The sequence below is a fragment of the Microcebus murinus genome, chromosome 3 (genome assembly GCF_040939455.1).
Source record: "Microcebus murinus isolate Inina chromosome 3, M.murinus_Inina_mat1.0, whole genome shotgun sequence".
NCBI classification, from domain to species: domain Eukaryota; kingdom Metazoa; phylum Chordata; class Mammalia; order Primates; family Cheirogaleidae; genus Microcebus; species Microcebus murinus.
In genome coordinates, this window is record NC_134106.1 from 60062453 (window position 1) to 60085155 (window position 22703).

At 35.5% G+C, this 22703-nt stretch overlaps 1 protein-coding gene and 1 pseudogene across 2 annotated transcripts in view; one reads left to right on the forward strand and one right to left on the reverse strand.

The window, feature by feature from the left end:
* The window catches only part of EXOC6B (exocyst complex component 6B), a 563942-nt gene that overhangs the window by 307990 nt on the left and 233249 nt on the right, over positions 1-22703 (reverse strand). For both annotated transcript variants that reach the window (XM_012750057.2, XM_012750059.2), the window contains one exon: positions 9798-9974. In XM_012750057.2, coding sequence (XP_012605511.1) covers positions 9798-9974 — 177 coding nt within the window. The remainder of the gene's footprint in view (positions 1-9797; positions 9975-22703) is intronic.
* LOC105863228 (eukaryotic translation initiation factor 3 subunit F pseudogene) lies at positions 18132-19390 on the forward strand (annotated as a pseudogene).

Here is a 22703-nt window from a genome sequence, read left to right on the forward strand (position 1 = left end):
GACATGGGCATATTAGATGGTCAGGAGGAAAAGAAATATGAACATTTCTAATTACAAAGATTCCTATAAAACATCAGGATCTGACTTTCATATTTTTTTCTTTTTCTCTAATACATTTTAGTTCACGTAAAAGGAAGTATCAACAAACAGAAAGGTAGATGGTTATGTTTTTCTCAAAAAAGCATAAGGAAAATTTTTTTACATATTAAAGAAAAAGGGAGATTTTGATTTTTAAAAAATAATGCCATTAAAGTTTGAACATATACATTCATTTACTATTTTTCTAAACCCTACCCTAAAAGAAGTAGTCAGAGTTAGTAGCTATTTCTACTATCTTAAAAGACTCATTAGTGAATGAAGCCAGGGGAAAAAATTATCTGTAGGTAACCTGATAAATTTACCCATTTTACTGCTGGGTAAGCACATCATTAGAAAAGGGGACTAGAGTAAAATAAAAGCTTGCTTGCCTCCCTCCACTCAAAAATAGTAGCAAATATACTATGAGAGAGTTACTTATGCTGCTGATATAGTACATGAAAACAAGTACATTAGTGTGTTCTAGCCTTATTGTTCACACATCTGTACCAGAAGATACAGACACACACACACACACACACACACTGTCTCTCATATACACATACCCACATGCACACACCATTTATTTTTCTCTTAAGAAGTCTTTCAGAGTACATGCATTATCCAAAAAGAGTATGATAGGAGTTTGCAAAGAATTTAGATATGTTTCTCACTAATCATCTGAGCCATTCTCCACCTTGAAACTATTTTTGATTACCACTTTACACAGGATCCTTTCTTGGTATTGGTAAATGAGTGAAGGGACTTGGTACCCATTTCTGAGCATTACTTGGCTCTCAAGTCATTAAAATATATCAGGTATTTTTCTGCAGGGAGCAAACAACAAATGATTAGCTGAAAGGACATTGCCTCTGCATTCAGAAGTTCAATTGCAACTACCCATCTTAGGTCTAGAAGCCAGAAAATACATTTTTCACTAATGTGCTTTTTGAACTACTTTGTTTCCAAATATATTCAGAGAAAAGAAGGGTAGAATTTATTTGGACATAAGCTTTTATGGAGCTAGACTAAACACCATAGACACACCAACAAAATGGAAGGCCTACAATTCTACGTGACCAGAATTAGCAAAAATATAAAGAATTTGTTAAGCCCCTGAGCATATAAGAACACCCTGGCAAGAGCTCTGTCTTAAAAAATAAGGAATATTGCTGTGGAGCTTCTCACAAATAATTAGGATCCTTTCTGAGAAATTTCTAAAGAGATTACCACTTAATTTATTCAAGTGTTTACCCTAAGCAGAAGAAAATCAGGAAAAACTGTCATTTCTCCTTACTGAGGCACTATAAAAAACCTGTGGCCAAAATCAAAGGATAGTCTCTCAAGAATTCTCTGCTTAAAGCTGAATGCTGGTGAAATTTAAAAAATCAACTGGTCTTTATTTAACAAGGGTCCCCTATATGCTAGGAAACTCTAAACTTTAAGCAAAAAGGGAAATTTAGCACTAAATTTGGTAAAAAAGGAAATACAAAAGGTTTAAGAAAAGGAAAAATTAAGGTTAGCAAAAGTAGGTTAAACAAATGTTACAATATTGTTATAGGTAAAGAGCTAATATCCCTAATAGATAAAGAACTTGGAAAAACTGAAGGAAAAAAACTCAAATCATTAGAACCCACATGCCCTTAATTACACTTAAACAAGAAAGGGGAGAAAAGTTCTTTATAAACGAATGCCAACTAATAAATGTGAAAGAAATGATAAAAATAGAAAATCAACATTTACAACCACCATGGTAACACATGATTCAGGAAAGAATCAGCATCAATGAATTCTAAAACCACTGGGTGACAAACTATTATTAATAAAATTAGCAAATAAGATACTCACATGGTCTTAAAGTCACACTCCACAGATCACTTAATAATTACAAAAGGGGAAAGGTAACTTTATGGTAAAGAAAGCTAGTGTATACCTCCTTAACCAACTATGTACCTCCATCCAGATGTGATGCAATGAAAGGAGCATAATATTGTCTTTGTAATATACCTGCCAAAAAAATGATTAACCTGAATCTAGTCATGAGGACATAAACAGATATACCTAAATAGAAGAACATTAAGGGAGACTAAACAGACATTAAAATTAAATGTAATGTGTGATACTTTTCTGGATATGTCTGCAGGAAAAAAAAATGAAAGAAAAAAATCTGCTATAAAGAACGTTTTGGGGACAACTGGGGAAATTTGTATATGGGATGTAATTAAGTGATCGTATTATAGCAATGCTAAAATTCCTGAATGTGATCATTGTATTGTGGTTATGTAGAAGAATGTCATTCTCAGGAAACATACATCATATCATACATTATGATATTTATAGTTCAAAAATAATGAAGTATGTCACTTTCTTTCAAATTGCTCAATTTTGAGATGAAAAGAAAAGATATACACACACACCCCTGATTCTTTCAAAATTAAACTTTTGATAGAGAGAAGAGGTGTCAAGTTTTAATAAGTGGAATATTTAAGTGAAGGGCACATAGATACCATACGTGTAACTTTTCTGAAGATTTAAAATTCTTCAAAAGTAAAAGAAGTTTTTTAAAAAGATGGTGTTACAGAAGAGGTGAAATTGAGTTGGTCCTTCAGAGAAAAGTATAACCAAGTATTTTAGACAAGGGAGGGGAAGGAGTAATTTCCATTATTGGGGTTATTAACAACTTAGCATAGGGGTAAAGAGAATATAAACGAGAAATTCTAGAAGACCTGAAAAGACAGAAGTTTATAATAGAAGCAAACAATTTCAAAATAACAGGGCATTTATAATATGATCCCAATGAAAAAACTTAAAAAGACCTTAAATCAATGTGAGCCATAATATATCTTTACCAATGGATAGACCTAAAAGATCAAGAATGGGAATAAGAAAACCAAAACAGAATATCTAACACACGCCATAATGTTTTCATTCAACTTTATATAGATACCTACTTTTCCTTTGACTGTATTTGTCCTTAATAGACCCACTTTCATTAAGAACAGAAGTGAAAAACTAGAAGCCTGCAGGGCCAATGGGTATTGGGAATAAGTGAAATAGACTGGTCTTTTAAACTGTATTCTCATATTAGACATACTTTGCATATGAAATAATTATTCACTTTTACAAAAGACTATGTACTCATCATATTTTTCAAATATTTATGGCCCTGGCACTCTGTCTTTCATTTGGCATTTTTTGATATATACTTAATATATGTAAGCTTATATTTCCCTCAACAACAGCATACATGTAATGATAAATAGCAATGGCCAATGTACAGACACATCAGGAATCCTAGCTTACAGAAAAAACCATATCCAGCCGGGCGCGGTGGCTCACGCCTGTAATCCTAGCACTCTGGGAGGCTGAGGCGGGCAGATTGCTCAAGGTCAGGAGTTGGAAACCAGCCTGAGCGAGACCCTGTCTCTACCAAAAATAGAAAGAAATTAATTGACCAAGTAAAAATATATATATACAAAAAATTAGCCGGGCATGGTGGTGCATGCCTGTAGTCCCAGCTACTCGGGAGGCTGAGGCAGTAGGATTGCTGAGCCCAGGAGTTTGAGGTTGCTGTGAGCTAGGCTGACGCCATGGCACTCACTCTAGCCTAGGCAACAAAGTGAGACTCTGTCTCAAAAAAAAAAAAAAAAAACCATATCCCTGATGACAACCTTGCTACTCAGGGCGTGTTTATTAATACCATGCTTAGAAAGAAACTAAGTTGGAAATCCAGATTTTTATGTGAATTCAATTGACTTTTAAGAGTTGACAACTAATTTAAAAAATCTTAAGCACTGTTCAGGCCAACAACCAGTTTGCAAGCTGTTTCTGGTCCGTGAGCTGCCACTCTACAACCTCTGGTTCAAACTGCAAACCTCTAATGGCATCTTTTATTTCACATTAACTTACTGAGGAATGACCCTTGCTTTCTATTACCTTCCTGTCGACAGAAAGTTTTACAAGAAACATTTTGAAATTTGGGTCACATATCATAATAACTACATTTTTATAAACAATTTGACATAAATTATTGTCTCTATTTTATAGGTGAAAAAATGGATGATTAGAGAATTACATGATTTGCCCTAATAGCACAAGACTAATTGAACTTGTACCTTCAAAATACAAATCTTATTTCTATACTTTCCAATCACCCTGTGTTATGGATTGAATTAATTCCCTTCCAAAATTAATGTGGTGAATCCCTAAGTCCAATTGTGACTGTACTTGGAGATAGGGCCTTTAAAGAGGTAATTAAGGTTAAATGAGGTCCTAGGGGTTCTTAACCCAATAGGACTGGTGTCCTTATAAAAAGAGGAAGAGACACCTCATAAAAAGAAGAAGAGACAACAGGGATGTGTAAGCAAAGAGAAAAGGCCATGTGAAGACACAGCTAGAAGGCAGACATCTGTGAACAAAGGCGAGAAGCCTTAGAAAAACCCAACCATGCCAGAACCTTGATCTTGGACTTCTAGCCTCCAAAATTGTGAGCAAATAAATTTTTGTTGTTTAAGCCACCCAATCTGTAGCATTTTGTTATGGCTGTCCTAGCAAATTAATATTAATATATCATGTTACTTCAAAATTAGTACAGTACCATAATCATTAAGATATCCCAGAAGGTTTTCTATTAGATAGTATTTGTATTTAAATTAGCAATTCCCTCTTGTTTTAATTCCATATTTCAAAAGAGGTACCAAAATCTGGAGAGCTAAACCTGGTCAACAAACATTAATTTGACCCATACTTGATGACGGGTGGTATGGATGACATGGTTGTCTCCTTTCTCACAAATAATATGCCATATTGGAAGCTTCTTTGTATTTTATCTTCAAATATTTCAAAACTGATATTCCTGATGATTCTAGGACCATAAATTTATTTTCAATTTAAAATGTTCACTATTTCTAAAAAATATTTTTTAATGTCTTATCTAGACATTTAGAGAAGAACATTAACATCTGCATATATCACAGGGTGATACAGAGATTCAACACAAATTGCCTTACATATTTCCATGAAAAATCAATTGAATTAAGTTGATCAAAAATGGTAAAATATTGGCAGTTTTATATTATTCAACTTTCATATATGATTAGTCTAAAAAACTTATTTTAATTATGACCCTTTCATTAGCTTAGCCAAAAATAACATAAAAATAAAGAGAGAATTTTATTAGGGAATACTTTTCTTTGTAACACTTCTCAAAAACTGGGAGTTGGGGGTTGGGGGATAGAACAAAAAAAGAGAAACAGACTGACTCCTTCAGTTCATTCAATATGGTAAGGTAGTTTTTCACCCAAGATGACAATTTACTATTTTTTTTAGCGTATTATGGGGGTACAAGTGTTAAGATTACTTATATTGCCCATGCCCCCCTCCCCCCTCGAGTAAGAGCTTCAAGCATATCCATCCCCCAAACGTTGCACATCTAGACAATTTACTATTAAGACTTCATCTTCAGTTCCCCAGGCTATTAAGTTTTTCCCATCTCTAGTACAAACTTTATTTCAATTTAATAATATATTAACAATCTGCTTACTATGTGATAAACTCTGTTCTAGGTGTTTGGGTTTTCCTACCCATCTCATTCCATGATCTCCTCTTAAGTGTCATTAAGCTAAAGATGTAGTAAATAAAGTAAATAGCCTAAAAATGTCATTCAACTCAAAGAATATTTTTAATGTATTTTCATTAAAAGCACAAAAAAGGGTAAAAAGTTTTTACTTCAAAGAATAAACACCTAAACTTGTGAAATTAGAATTATAAAATTTCATTGAAAAATGCTGGTAAAGAACATATTTTAGAAAAGCAAAATATAACTTTCTCTTCAAGTACTGGTTTACTGCCCAAAAAGTTTTAAATCCTATTAATGGAAAATCAATAGGCGACTCAAATAATCATGGGTTCATTTTATTTACATACAAAAGACTTCCTCATGGTCCTCTATAGCCTTGCAGCTCAAAATGTTCTCCAGAGACCAAAAGCACCATCCTCACCTGGGACATTATTAAAAATGCAGACTCTCAGACTCATCCCCAACCTGCAGAATTACAATTTCATTTTAATCCAATTCCCAGGTGATTTCTATGCACAATAAAGTTCAAGAAGCATTGCTTTACATCATGGTACTTAAGTTGGGCCCTACAGGTAAAATGAATTTCACGAACCTCTTGAAATTTCATGCAGAACTCTTTTTGAATGAATATATGCACATTTTACTAGGAAATCACTTCATATATTTTTACCAAACTCTCAAAGTAATATATGACCCCAAATAGATTAAGAACCACTACCCTGTAGGATTCTATGCCACAATTATCATGCTCATAGATTAAAAGTCACAATATTCCAAAAACTATGCTGTTCTCAATGAGGTCTGTTGAAGAATGACAAGAATGAAGGTCAGAACGTCACAGTGGGTCATGAAAGACCTTATCTGAAGAATTTATTCACACCATGCAAGAACTATGCCAAGAAACCCGTTTGGAAACATCTAAATAAATAATTCTCTACATGAGGTTTGAGATTAAGAATGTGCACTTGAAGAAGATTCAAACTGAGAAGTAAATAAATATAAGGTAGAATTTTTTTTAAGATAGGATGCCATTAGATGACAGTGAAGTGTTGAATTCTTGTTGTAAGAGCTCAATCAGCAAATCTTTAATATGAATTCTGTTTGATTTAGGATATGAAACCATTTTAAAATATTAACTTCCAAGTACATTCTTATTGTACTATCTTTATGAGGACCCCCGTCCCCTGCATATTTTACTAGTCTGACTTTGTCCATCTTCTCTGGACCTCATAGAACAAAGCAAGAAGAAACATGGCATAAAAATTAAAAGGAACTTAGCAAGGATCTTCAGTGAGCTAATGATAAAGAATGGTTTCTATCCAGAAGTATATCATTGATATATAAAAACTATGTATATATTTTATGTTTTATCTTATCATCTAACCATGTTAAATGATCATCTAACTATCTTCAGGTTATCCAAGGGCAGAGACTATGGGTAACTTCTGTTTCCATAAGCCATAGTGCCTCATAAAATTTCATTTTATTGAAGAGTATCCAAAATGTACATTAAAGGAGTTAGCTAGCCTTTCTTGAGAAAGACTTTATTATACTACTGCTGTGACTAGTCATCTGTGATGAGCCTAATCCCTGACAGTCTCATGTCCAGGATAGATCCATATTCTAACACAACAGTCATTCCAGGCTAGAAAGAGAGAATGCTAGAAAATATTCAGAAGGATACAGTCCTCTCTGCAACTTTCTATCTCTATAGGTTATCACCCAAATAGTTGGTTCTTTTGTCTGAAGTGGTCCATTAGGTTATACTCAAAAGATTTTTTTCTAGCTCTATTAAGAGCTATTGGGGCTGGCGTGGTGGCTCACGCCTGTAATCCTAGCACTCTGGGAGGCTGAGGCAGGCTGATCGCTCAAGGTCAGGAGTTCGAAACCAGCCTGACCAAGAGTGAAACCTCATCTCTGCTAAAAATAGAAAGAAATTAATTGTCCAACTAAAAATATCTACAGAAAAAATTGTCCAGGCATGGTGGTGCATGCCTATAGTCCCAGCTACTTGGGAGGCTGAGGCAGAAGGATTGCTTGAGCCCAGGAGTTTGAGGTTGCTGTGAGCTAGGCTGATGCCACAGCACTCTAGCCTGGGCAAGAGAGTGAGACTCTGTCTCAAAAAAAAAAAAAAAAAAAAAAAAAGAGCTATTAGGAGTTCTTGCAATCTAAGTACAATAGAAATTAGGATGAAACTTTCAAGCATTGGTAACTATTAATGTACCTCATTTATATGTCCTAGTCAAGTATAAATTTTAACTAAAAATGATAAATACAATTATTCACTGAAATGGTAGAAATGTGTCCCCTCAATAATGAAAACTACATAAAAGAAGGTAGTACTTTACACATATGATAGTGCCTCAGATATTTAATCAAACTTAAATGCTAATGTTTTAGACACATAACTATTTGACTACTTGCTTTTCAGTCCAAAAGTTTAAGCACTGCCAATTCAATTTGAAATCAAAAAGGAATAATAATAGGTACAGGTATACTGACAGTATGGTGATACATAATAGAAGTCAGTAAGGAAGAATAATGAAATTAATGTTTGTTGACTACCTTTTACGGGGTAGACACTTATGCAATCCTATATGGCTGCAGTCCCCAACTCCTGGGCCACAGACCAGTACCGGTCTATGGCCTTTTAGGAACCAGGCTGCACAGTAGGAGGTGAGTGATGGATGAGAAAGCAAAGCTTCATCTGTATTTACAACCATTCCCCATCGCTTACATCACAGCATAAGCTCCACCTCCTGTCAGATTAGCAGCAGCATTAGATTCTCACAGGAGCACAAACCCTACTGTAAGCTGCACACGCCAGGGATCTAGGTTGCATGCTCCTTATGAGAACTAATGCCTGATGATCTGAGGCAGAGCTGAGGCAGTGATGCTAGCACTGGGGAGTGGCTGGAAATACAGATTATCATTAGCAGAGAGATTTGACTGTACAATAAATGTAATGTGCTTAATCATCCCAAAACCATCCCCCACCCAGGTCCTTGGAAAAATTGTCTCTGTGAAACCAGTCTCTGGTGCCCAAAAGGTTGGAGACTGATGCTATATGGGGGGAGATTTACCTGATAGATGAAGACTAAGGTTCCAACAGATTAAGCAAGTTATTTATGATTACAAAGTTAGACAGTGACAAGTTTTTGAGCATAGCTTTTGGAGACAGAAAAGAGTCAGAAGGGTAGTAAGGGTATAAGGAGACAAGGATGAGGAAGAAATAGTGAACCCAGTTTTATCTGAAGAAATGAAACAATTAAAAGGAGACAAGCGCTTAAAGGCAGTATAGGAATAAATGATTTCTCACATATATCAGTAGCCATTTTAAAAGTAAATGATATGATTATTAACAATTTTAAAAAATAAAATGGCAAAGCCAGGACTGAAATACAGTCTGACTCTAAAGCTCATGCTCCTAAACACTACACTCACAAAGATACTGATCCAGTTAATGCAAATGATAAGTATTTACAAAAAACATTTGAACAGGAAATCTCAAATGCCACAACAGTTTTAAAAAACACATTAAATATACCTCCAACAACAAAGAAGAATATAAAACTATGTACTAATTAAGACACTTAATCTTATTCTTGCCTAACAGTGACACATAACTCATCTAAGAGGTTATAGATATCTCATAAAATTCCTAGACACCCCATAATCACTCATACATGTATTTCCTCCAGAAACGTATTCTCAACTTTCTGGAAACTTTATATTTTTAATTTAATCATTTCTATTTGTTCACTCCTAACCTTTTGAAGCAACATCTTATATTTATTTCAAGTAACTGTTCCAGTTTCAGTAGAGGTCACCTAAACCTTTTGTCTCTAGGTCAGGTTAACTCCACTCTTCCCTTAATGTACAGAATCAAAAAACCCTGAATCTTTTCAAAATTGGAAGAATGCATTTAAAATTTAAATTCTTTAAAAAGAATCACAATCTAAATTATCTTAATGTTATCTTCAGTTTCCTTAAATTGGGGCCCATTTCTATTCAAAATGGCATTTAATATCCAGATCATACAAACTGTGTGTGTTTATATGGATAAAGTTTTCATCGTATCTCAACCATATACTACATTTAAGCTTAAAAATAGTCTCATTTCCCCAGTTCAAATGTTAGTTACCTCTTCATCATCTTCCTCGTCTTCAACATCCAGAATTCCTGAATCCTGTTCAGACTTGGGGCTAGTACTTTCTATCTCTGTATCAAAGATTATATATGCATCTTTCTTAGATTTTCTCTTGCTACCTATTCTGGGTTGTTGCAAGACGATGTTATCCAGGTTTCTTTGCTGTTGGGCCTACATAGAGAAAAACACACACAAACACACCAAAAAAAAAAAAAAAAAAGAAAAAAAAAGGAAAGAAAAAAGAAAAAAAACAAAATTTAATTAAGCTTTTAATGAATTTCTAATTTTGAACAAATTGGTATCTTAAAGAAAATACCACAACAAAAGGCCTTAGTACATAAAGTTTTAGTCTCAGAAATAAAACCAAACATATTAATGTATGCATTTTTAATCCTGAAGTTACCCTATCTTAACTCAATTTCCAAGTTAACACAGAAAAAATTAATTAGTCAATATTATCATAAGATATTTGAAATATATCCACTAAATCATCAAAAAATGAAATCTACCAATTTTTGCTTAAGTAGTCAAGAGACTAGTACAAATGTCTAATATTTATTTACCTCTTACAAGAAAATGCCATACTGAAACCATAATGGTTGGGGGAGTACAGGTGAGCGCCTGGGATTAATTTTGATACATTTAAACTCAGGGGACTCTTAAAAACATTTATGTGGGTATAAGAGACCAATAAAATATAATCAGGAGAATGAATTATCTTTAGAAAGCAATTTGAACTAATTAATCTAACAGGATTCCATGACCATCAATCTGGGGAAAACCGGGTTTTAAAGGTTTTCTTCTTCTGAACTTTTATAGAAAAGGCAGTGCAATCTCAACCTGACAAAATAAGACTGAAATAATGGCATGGTCTCAATAGATAAAAAGAAGTGGAAAGTGTGACTATTCAGAGCCAACAACAGAAGCCTTAAACCACACAGTATTAGAGCTGGAAGTGACCTTAGTCACCAATCAGGAAACCGAGGCTAGAAGACAAAGGATTTGTTCAAGGTCACAAGGCTAGAGAGTGGTTAATCAGAAGCACAAACTGTGATCTTCTAAATTCCAGATCAGTGATCTTTCCATTATACCAACAGTCCCTTAAAGCATGACAAAAATCTTTCCCAAAAAGGGGTTCTAAGGTCAAATCAATGGGAAATACTGCATGTCATGTAGCCTTCTTGTAGATATACAACACACATTAACAGGATAAAAGCTAGAAGTCCTATTTTAAAGGAACTTGTTTAATTTAGTTTAATCCAGCATGTTCCAAAAATATTTCCCAATGGAACTTTCCTTTTTTCTTTATTTCTTTCAATGTCATACTTAGTATTATCCCAAGATACAAAGCTTGAGCATGTGACCTCTTGGAATACATGTCCCTTAATCAATATTTGATATTTCTCCTCAGTGATAAATAGAAATTAGTTCAGGAGAAAAATCAGCATCTCTAAAGCTTAATGAGATTAAGGAAATGAAGATAAATATTAAGTATAAGAAGTTAGTCCAGACACTGGTCAAATAGGACAATTATAGCAGGACAGAGAAAAACTTGAACTGTGTGAACTAGTTGCTGCCAGGAAAATGAAAAGAATCTACATTCCAGAGATTGAATCAATGGACAAACTTGTTTCTCTACATATTACCTATTGATATTTTGGTTAGACTTACATAAAATACAAGGCTTTGGTAACAAACTGAGAGAGAGAAGGTACCCAAAAATATTTCATTAAGGTTTATAAACGAGACACATATATCTTCTAAGCATTTAATTAACCAAGTTATGGAAAATTCTTTGTTTTTCCCAAAAGTAACATGTTCTTCCCTATTTGCTTCCAATGCAAAACACACAAAAAGGGATCAAGGACTCAGTGGAGGGACAAAGGAAGGGACAAGTTCCTCTAAAGCTCTCATATTTAAAAAAGCAAGTCCTCAACTAGAGAGTGATCACTTGCTTACCTAACTCTATCATACCAGTATAGCAAAACCAAAACCTTCCACAAATGAGTCTTATTTTATTGAATCCCAAGTTAATTGTTTTTCTTTCACAATAAAATATGCTAGTGTATCAAAGGCAATCAAGAGGAGTCATATGTACGTACTGTCATTTAAACATGAAATAATACAAATCTGAAAAGTATCCTATAGAAATAATTTTAGATTTTTCTATGATTTGTTCTTTTTAGTTGGCATCTGGTTTTCCTATCAATTTGGAGGAGAACAAAGTGATTTGGACCAAATCAGCAAATTGAGATAGCAAACCCTATGCTAGAAATCCAAGTGCTTCAAGTTGTATTCTAAAGCTGTGTCAGAACCTGCATTCTCTGTCAGAATTATTAAAGCTTCTCCAGTCTGTAAAAAGGAGCAATCAGGGCAGACCTGCCAAGCAGGAACCGGCCAAGTTGAAAACATCAAATTTCAAATAGAGCAATGAAATAAATATTCAGATATTACCATTATGGATGCAAATGAATATTACCATCTATTCACAATGTATGTTATGAGATTGGCAGGAAGTGGTAAAGACCAAATATAGATATAAATATATAAATACATATATTAAAATGAAAATGTGACACACAAAAAAATCTAATAAAAGCCCTTTAGTGTTCTTTTCTAACATGCTAAGCTTTTTTAAAAATCAGGATCATTTATTCTATCCCTCCAAAACAATCCTTATAAAGAACCAGCTGACTGATCTCTGCTGACTGGGCTGGAGCAGGGGGAGAGGGGCACAAAGCATACACATAGTAGCTAGACCTTAGAAAGCATTTAGGTGTTTTCATTTTCTTAGTTGTTCATTCTCTTTATGAATAATTTTTATACACTTAACCACCTCTTCCTCAAGATTCCCTCACATATAATATATTCTCCTCCAATTTCCTATTACATAGAAATTGAGCAAAGTTTAGCCCTCAACTCCTTTTCTCTCTTACCACTCTCCTGAAATGCACAGCACATCTCCAGTTCCTACCATCACTTCATTTCCCACATACCTAAAATGGAACTCATCACCTTCCCATTACAATCCCCGTACCTACTGCAGCCAGGCTCTTCTTAAGCCACATTGTTTATCATGCCAATTAGACATGAGGGAAATTGGGGGGTGAGGTGGGAATTTAAACAAGTGCAAGTCCAAACTTCATAATCCACCACATAGATTCCACAATAATGGAAGCTGAACCTAATTTTCTACGGTACTTATCCAGTACACTCCAACATGACTCTTCCACTTGAACGAGACTCTACTTCATAATACACTAAGTAAATTTCCACTTCTGTATCCTTACTTATGCCATTTCTCTACCCTTTAACCTCTTCCTGCCCGAATCCAATCTTTCCTATGAAACCCAATTAAAATTCTTCTTCCTTTAGAAAGCTTTCTCTCACGGCCCTAACTTATGGAGCTTTCTCTCTGTATTCCTACTTTCAAACACATGTTGAATGTCTACTTCATACCAGGCATTGCGCTGCACACTGGTTATACAAAGAAATAAGCTGGCGTCCCTAACTCATGAATCTCACATCATACCAATATAGAAAGCACATAGGCAAATAAATAGCTAGAATTCAGTGCAACAAATATAATGATAGAAACAAATACAGAGGGCAATAATTGGACAAAGGAGAAAGTAATCAGATCTGCTTGGAAAAGTTTCAAGGAAGGCTTCACAGAGGAACAGGCACTAAAGGTGCTTTTGAAAGATAAATATGATTTTTCCAAACAGAGATAGATGGAAAAGGTTAACCATTCCACAGTAAGCAAATATCATGAGAAAGAATCATAGGTGAAAAAATATTATCCACCTAGGGAATAATACATAATTTTACATAATTAGAGTATAGGTTATGAAGGATTAATAAGAGGTAAAGATGCCACATAAAGTAGTTGCAATGTTAGCTAGTAGGAAATGGGAGAAATGATGAAAGAATATAAGTAGGGTAATAACAGGATTAGCTTTAGAATTCAGACAAATCCTTTGGGAACAGAGGAGTAGTCAATTGGGAGAAGTTAAAGACTAGAAGCAAGAAAATCAATATATATCAGTAATCAGTGCAAATAAAAACTTGAATAAAGGTAGCAGCAGATATATCAGAAGCATAAGTAACACAATTTACTGATTTAAATGTAGTACATGGGAAGAGAGGAAGGAAATAAGAATAATTCCAAGTACTCTAGCCTTGATGACTAGACGGTAGGGCCATTCCAAGCAATAGAAACCATAAAAATAGTAAGTACATGATGATGAAGACCAGTTCAGTAAACTGGTTGTATTGATATATCCAGGTGAAAATGACAATAAAACCCTTTGGTATTCAACTCTTCTCTCTTTGAAGATAAGAAACACTTTACCATTCTTAGAATCCTCCAAGTCCAGACATAGTGACATACACGTAGTAAATTTGGATATATGTTTACTGTATAAATTTGGATATGTTTACTGTATAACAAAAGGATTCCATATAAGAATAAGATGTGGCACAATAAAATAAAGGGATATCTACAAAAGATATGACATGGGTGCTCTCCTACCTATTATAAGGGAGGGGACAACCCATAAGCATTACCTAATCTGGACTATTAATCTTAAAAAGTCACTATTAATACTTTACAACTGTCAGAGTAGTTCTGTGAGACATCCTATATATGCCATTAAATAAAGATTTACTGTGAAATATAAATTTGAGGAGTACCTAGAAATAAGACTCAGAGAGTTAAAATAATGAGAATCAAAAGCCAAAGTCTCTAGTCTTTCTCAACCTGATACTGACCTCTAGTGGACTAGAGGAGCACTTACAAATAACCTTTACAATCAGACACTAGTTGAAAAGAGAGGTTTAGATCTATAGGTTGAAAGCCTAATATAACTAAAAGATTTCAATAATAAGGTGCTATAACGAGGGAGTAGGGAGGGAGATGAGCTTTCTGGAATAATATAAGTCTTTAAGTCTAAGCCCTGAAATTTAATAATTCTATAACCTTGGGCAAGTTACTTTACTTCTCTGTTACATTATATCCCCATCTATTAAAAAACACAAATCAAATCTACTTCAGAACTGCTGCAAGGATTAAATGAGATAATACATATGAAGTATCTTGAATTAAAAAAAAAAAAAAACACTAAAAACCACATACTCCCCCTGTCTTCCCTCTGAAAATGAGACAGGAATCTTGTTTCACTGTCTACTATGGAAACATCTGAGACCTAGCAACGTTTCAATACATAATCATTAATGGCATCTAATATTGCTATACATTATCATCTCAAGTATTATGTATCTGTACTGGATAACACTAGAATTCCCTTCAAATCCCTTCAAATCCTCTCAGCTTCACCTTTTATTCTAGCTACCAACAGCAACCAGTTCTAAACCAGCTTGAAAGCATGACAAAATGTAACTTGACACCAGTTCAGGCACTTACACTATACCTCTGGCTTCCTGCCCTGGGGCTTTTCTAATACCACAATGTGGAATCCCACAAAAAACACTTAGCACTCATGAAGCACAACCCAGAAGTGAAGCAACCCTTGAAAAGGAGCTGACAGTGCTTCTCTTCTTTGTTCCTCCCATGCTTAAGGTCCACAAGTCTTCTCAGAAAGTCCCATGGATTAAGAAACCAGACTGCCCTAGCACTGTATCAATGTACTGACTCACTCACCTTCTCTTTTCTCTCCTACTAACCCTTATTCCTAAGATCATATGATTGAATAAACCACTCATATACAATCCCCCAGGTTCCTTGGGGGATGGGGGGTGGATACCTATACAGAAGCAGAGATACAAATTATATCCGATTTCTCCTCAGAAACCGTGCAATCAAGAAGAAACTAGAGTGAAATATTGAAACTACTGAAATGAAAAAACAGCCACCTTAAACAACCAACCTAGAATTCTGTAGCCTGACAAATTATCATTCAAAAGTAGGGAGAAATAAAGACTATCTGGCAAATGAAAATTGAGAGAATCTGTTGCCAGTAGACCTGCCATGCAAGAAATATTAAAAAGTTCTTCAGAGAGAAGGAAAACTATATAGATCAGAAACTTGAATTGACATTTAAAAACAAGGAAGTTGTTGCCAGGGGTTAAGAGTGAGGGAGGGATAAACAGAATACAGAGGAGTTTCAGGGCACTGAAATTATTTTGAATGGTACTATAATACAATGGTAGATACACATAATTATACATTTGACAAAATCCATAGAATGTACAACACCAAGAGTGAACCCTTACATAAATGGTGAACTTTAGGTGATAATGATATGTCAATGTAGGTTCACTGACTTTAACAAACATACCCCAGTGGTACAGAATATCAATAATGGGGAGAGTGGGTATGTGAGCACTCTCTGTTACATTATGCTTAATTTTGTTATGAATGTAAAATTGCTCTAAATAATAAAGTTTTATTAATTTAAAAAATCTAATAATACTGAAATTATTTTAATGAAAACCATTATATTCTTTCTTGCCTTTTCCTACCCCTCATCCATCTTTTTAGAGTTACTATTTTACATCTACATTTCTAAATAATACTATTCCTTTGTGATAAAAACTTACCTCACTTAAAAGTCTGGGTCCCTTAACACTACTACTTTTTCAATTATCTTCCCAACACAGTGTGTTAAATTAAAACAATAATCAATATGACATTGTTATGTCCATGCAAGCATACTATCTCAGTACAGAGCCAAGTATACAGGCATCAAACACATATATTTGATTATATTTTTTCAGTTCTATTGAAACTGAAATTTTTCAGTTCAAATATTGAAAAATACAGTATTTGAAATAAGGAATTCATCATTTGATAATTTGATAAACTTAATGGCCAAATAGAGATAACAAAGGATAAGACTTAGTGGTCTTGAAGATAAGAAGACAGATCAATGGAAATTACACATTCTGAAAAAAAAAAGAGACAAATAAAAGATTCAAGAAAAAACAATAAAAGCCATAAACAAAGACTAAGAAACAGTTAAGATAACGTCAAAAGGTCTAACAGAAGCTGAACTGGAGTCCCAGAAAAAGATGAGAAATAAAATAAGGCAAAAAAATTTTTTGAAGAAATAATGGATGAAAATTTACCATGTCTGATAAAAGACATAAAGTTACAGATTCAAGAAATTCAGTAAACCCCAAACCAAGAAGAAAACTATGGCTAGGCACATGATAGTCAAACTGTTGAAAAGTAAAGGTAAAGAGAAAATTCTAAAAGTCACAGAGAAGATTAACATATTGTATTCTATGGAAAAACAATACAAGTGAATGTTGAATTCTCATCAGAAACTACAGAGGCCAGAAAGCAGTAGAACAACATCTTTAAAGTGATTAAAGAAACAAAAAGCTTATCAACCCAAAATTCTATACCCAGCAAATATCTTTCAGAGTGTTATGGATTAAAAAGACAAGTTGAAGTCTAGAATACTAACACCTCAGAATGTGAACTTATTTGGAAACAGGATCAATGCAGAAGTACTAAAGTTAAGACAAAGCCATATTGAAGTAGGGTGACAAACCAACAGAAGCTAGGAAGGGACCAGGAAGGATTCACCCCCTACAGGTTTCAGAGAGAACACAGTCCTGCTGACACTTTGATTTTGGACTTTAGCCTCCAGACAAAAGAGACAAGAAATTTCTATTGTTTCAAGCCACCCAGTTTGTGGTACTTTGTTACGGGAGCCTTAAAAAACTAATACAGGAATAAAGGTAAAATAAAAACATTTTCAGATGAAAGAAAACTAAGGAAATTTAAAGCCAGGAAATCTATACTAAAAAAGTGCTAAAGGAAGTTCTTTAAATTGATAGGGATTTAAGACCAGCAAACCCATACTATAAGAAATGCTATTGAAAATATAAATGAAATTGACACATCTTTAGCCAGACTAAGACAAAAAGAGAGAAGACAGAAATATTAAATAAAATCAGAGATGAAAAAGGAGACATTACAAATGATACTGCAATAATCCCAAGAATCATTAGCAACTGCTATAAGCAACTATATGCCAATAAATTAGAAAACCTAGAAGAATTGGGGAAATCCTGGACATATACAACCTACCACAATTGAACCAGGAAGAAATCTAAAACCTGAATAAACCAATAACAAATAATAAGACAGAAGCAGTAATAAAAACTCTCCGATCAAAGACACTCCAGGATCTATTGGCTTCACTGTTAAATTCTACCAAGCACTCAAAGAAATAATACCAACTCTACTTAATGATTCTAAAAAATCAAGGAGGAGGGAATACTTCCAAACTCATTCTATGAGGCCTGTATCACCCTAATACCAAAACCAGACAAAGCTCTTCCGCTCCCGGCTCCTTCTTTCGCGACAAGATGGCCACACCGGCAGTAACAGCAAGTGATCCTCCCGCCACTCCAGCCCCAGCCCCGGCGGCGGCCCCAGTCTCAGCCTCAGCATTAGTCCCTGCACCAGCCCCAATGCCACCTCCCACGCCAGCTGCGGCTCCGGCCTCATCTTCAGACCCTGCGGCAGCAGCGGCTACGACTGCGGCTGCGGGCCAGACCCCGGCCTCCGCGAAAGCCCCTGCGCAGACCCCGGCGCCCTCACTGACTGGTCCTGCTCTCCCAGGGCCCTTCCCTGGTGGCCCCGTGGTCAGGCTGCACCCAGTCATTTTGGCCTCCATCGTGGACAGCTACGAGCGACGAAACGAGGGAGCTGCCCGTGTTATCGGGACCCTGCTGGGAAGTGTTGACAAGCACTCAGTGGAGGTCACCAATTGCTTTTCAGTGCCACATAATGAGTCAGAAGATGAAGTGGCTGTTGACATGGAATTTGCTAAGAACATGTATGAATTGCACAAAAAAGTCTCTCCAAATGAGCTCATCCTGGGCTGGTACGCTACAGGCCACGGACATCACAGAGCACTCTGTGCTGATCCATGAGTACTACAGCCGGGAAGCCCCCAACCCCATTCACCTCACTGTGGACACAAGTCTCCAGAACGGCCACATGAGCATCAAAGCCTATGACAGCACTTTAATGGGTGTCCCTGGATGGACCATGGGAGTGATGTTCACACCTCTGACAGTGAAATATGCATATTATGACACTGAACGCATTGGTGTTGACCTGATCATGAAGACCTGTTTTAGTCCCAACCGAGTGATCGGACTCTCAAGTGACTTGCAGCAAGTAGGAGGGGCATCAGCTCGCATCCAGGATGCCTAAGCACAGTGTTGCAGTATGCAGAGGATGTGCTGTCTGGAAAGGTGTCAGCTGACAATACTGTGGGTCGCTTCTTGATGAGCCTGGTTAACCAAGTACCCAAAATAGCTCCTGACGACTTCGAGACCATGCTCAACAGCAATATCAATGACCTGCTGATGGTGATCTACCTGGCCAATCTCACACAGTCTCAGATTGCCCTCAATGAAAAGCTTGTAAACCTGTGAATAGGCCCCAGGCAGAACTCCTGCCAGTCTGGGTCTCACCCTAGGACTCAGTATGAAGTGAAGGCGAAATGGTTTCTTTGTGCTCTTGAGTCACACTGAGCCAGTCAGCTGCTAGTGACTCTAATAAACATGGCCTACCTTTTGTAAATGAAAAAAAAAAAAAACAGACAAAGACACAACAAAAAAAGAAAACTATAAGTCAATATCTCTAACGAATACAGATGCAAAAATCCTCAACAAAATACTAACAAACCAAATTCAACACTACATTAACAGATTGTTCATCATGATCAAGTGACATTCATCCCAGGGATGCAAGGATGGTTCAACATACATAAATCAATCGATGTGATGCATCATATCAACAGAGCAAAGGACAAAAGCCATATGATCATTTCAATCAATACTGAAAAAACAGAGGATAAAATTCAATATCCCTTCATGAAAAAACTTTCAAAAAAAACTGAGTATAGAAGGAACTTACCTCAACACTATAAAAGCTATATATGAGAGACTACAGCTAGAATCATAGTGAATGGGGAAAAACTGAAAGTCTTTCCTCTAAGATCTGGAAAAAGACAACATGCCTACTTTTACCACTATTATTCAACATGCTACTAAAAGTTCTAGCTAGAGAAAACAGATAACAGAAAGAAAGGGCATCCAAATTGGAAAGTTAGAAGTCAAATTATCCTCATTTGCAGATGATCTTATATCTAGAGAAACCTAAAGACTCCACCAAAATACTACTGGAACTAATAAAAAAAATTCAGTAAAGTTGCAGGATGCAAAACCAATATACGAAAATCAGTAGCATTTCTATATGCCAACAGTAAACAATCTGAAAAAGTAATTACATTTACAATAGCTACAAATGAAATATCTAGAAATAACCAAGTAAGTTCAGAGAGAGAAAGATCTCTATAATGAAAACTATAAAATATTGCTAAAAGAAATTGAAGAGGACACAAAAAATGGAAAGATATTCCATGCTCATGGATTGGAAGAATCAATATTGTCAAAATGTCCATACTACCCAAAGCAATGTACAGATTCAATGCAATCTCCATCAAAATACCAATGACATTCTCCACAGAAAAAGAAAAAATAATCCGAAAATTTATATAGAACCACAAAAGGCCCAGAATAGCTAAAGCCATTTTGAGCAAAAAGAATACAACTGGAGGAATCACATTATCTGACTTCAAACTATACTACAGAGCTGTAGAAAAGCAAAACAACATGGTCCTGGCATACAAACAGACACAACGACCAGTGGAACAGAATAGACAACACAGAAATAAATCCACACATCTATAGTGAACTTATATTCAACAAAGGTGGGGAAAGGAGAGTCTCTTCAATAAACAGTGATGGGAAAATTGGATATCCATATGCAGAAGAATGAAACTTGACCCTTATCTCTTCTCATATATAAAAACAAGTCAAAATAGATTAGTGACTTAACTCTAAGAGCTGAAACTACAAAACTACTAAAAGAAAATGTTGGGGAAATGCTTCAGGACATTGGTCTGGGCAAGCACAGGCAACCGAAGTAAAATTGAACAAATGAGATCACATCAAGCTAAAAAGCTTCTGCAAAGCAAAGCAAACAGTTAACAAAGTGAAGAGACAACCCACAGAATGGGAGAAAATATTTGCAAACTACCTATCTGACAAGGCATTAACAACTAGAACACATAAGGAGCTCCAACTACTCAGTAGGAAAAAAATCAAATAATCAAATTTTAAAATGAGCAAAGGATCTGAATAGACATTTCTCAAAAGAAGAAATAGCCATAAAATGGCCAACAGGTATATGAAAAAATGTTCAACATCATTAGTTATCAGAGAAATGCAAATCAAAACTATATGAGATATCATCTTACTCTAGTTAAAATGTCTTTTATCAAAAAGGCAGGCAATAATGAAGAGAAAAGGAAACTCTCATACATTGTTGGTGGGAATGTAAATTAGTGCAACCACTATGGAGGACAGCATGGAAATTCCTCAAAAAACTAAAAATAGAACTATCAGATGACCCAACAATCCCACTGCTGGGTATATATCCACAAGAGGGGAATTCAGTATATCAAAAAGATATCTGCTCTCCCATATTTATTGCAGCACTATTCACAATATAATAGCCAAGATTGGGAATCATCAATGAATGAATGAATGGATAAGGAAATTGTGGTACATATGCATAATGGAATATTATATAGTCATAAAAAAGAATTAAATCCTGCCATTTGCAACAACATTGACAGAAATGGAGAACATTATGTTAAGTGAAATAAACCAAGCACAGAAAGACAAATCTCATATTTTCACACTCTTATGTGGGAGCTAAATATTTAAAATAATTGTTCTCATGAAGAGAGAGAGTAGAATGATGGCTACCAGAGGCTAGGTAGGGAAAGGGGACAAAGATAAATATAGTTAAATAGACAGAATGAATAATATTTGATAGCACAACAAAGTCACTGTAATCAAAAATAAGTTAGGATATACTTTTAAATAACTAAAAAAAGTAGAATTGAGGTGTTCCTAACACGAAGAAATGATAAATGCCTGAGATGATGGATATCCCAATTACTTTGATTTCATTAATTCACATTGTATGCCTATATCAAAATATCACATGTAACATACAACTATTATGGACCCATAATTAAAAATTTAAAAAAGGAATACTAAAGGAGGCTGGGCATGGTGGTTCCTCCCTGTGATCTTAGCACTTTGGGAGGTCAAGATCAGAGGATCACATGAGTCCAGGAGTTTGATACCAGCCTGAGCACATAGCAAGACCCCATCTCTACAATAAACAGAAAAATTAGCTGCACATGATGACACATGCCTGTGGTCCCAGCTTCTCAGAAAGCTGGGGCAGGAGGATGACTTGAGTTCAGGAGTTTGAAGTTGCAATGAGCTATGATGATGATACTGCACTCTAGCCCAGACAACAGAGTAAGACTCTGTCTCATGCCTATAATCCCAGCACTTTGGGGAGGCTGAGGTGGAAGGACTGTTTGAGGCCAGGAGTTCAAAACCAGTCTGGGCAACATAGCAAAACCCCATCTCTACAAAAAATTAAAAAATGAGCCAGATGTGGTGGTACATGCCTGTAGTCCTAGGTACTAGGGAGGCTGAAGCAGGAGGATCACTTGAGTCCAGGAATAAGGAATTTGAGCATACAGTGAGCTATGTTTGAGCCACTGCATTTCAGCCTGGACAAGAGAGAAAGACCCTGTCTCAATCAATCAATCAATCAACCAATAAAATGCTACAGGAAGCTCTTTAGGCTGATGGAAAATGCTACAGGAAGCTCTTTAGGCTGATGGAAAATAATGCCCAGTGGAAATTCAGATCCTCAGGAATGAATGAAGGAAGAGCATCAGAAATTGGCAAATATAAAAGAAAATTATAAGTTGGACAAATGTAAAAAAAGAAAAGAGAGGTTGCTTTTAAAATACA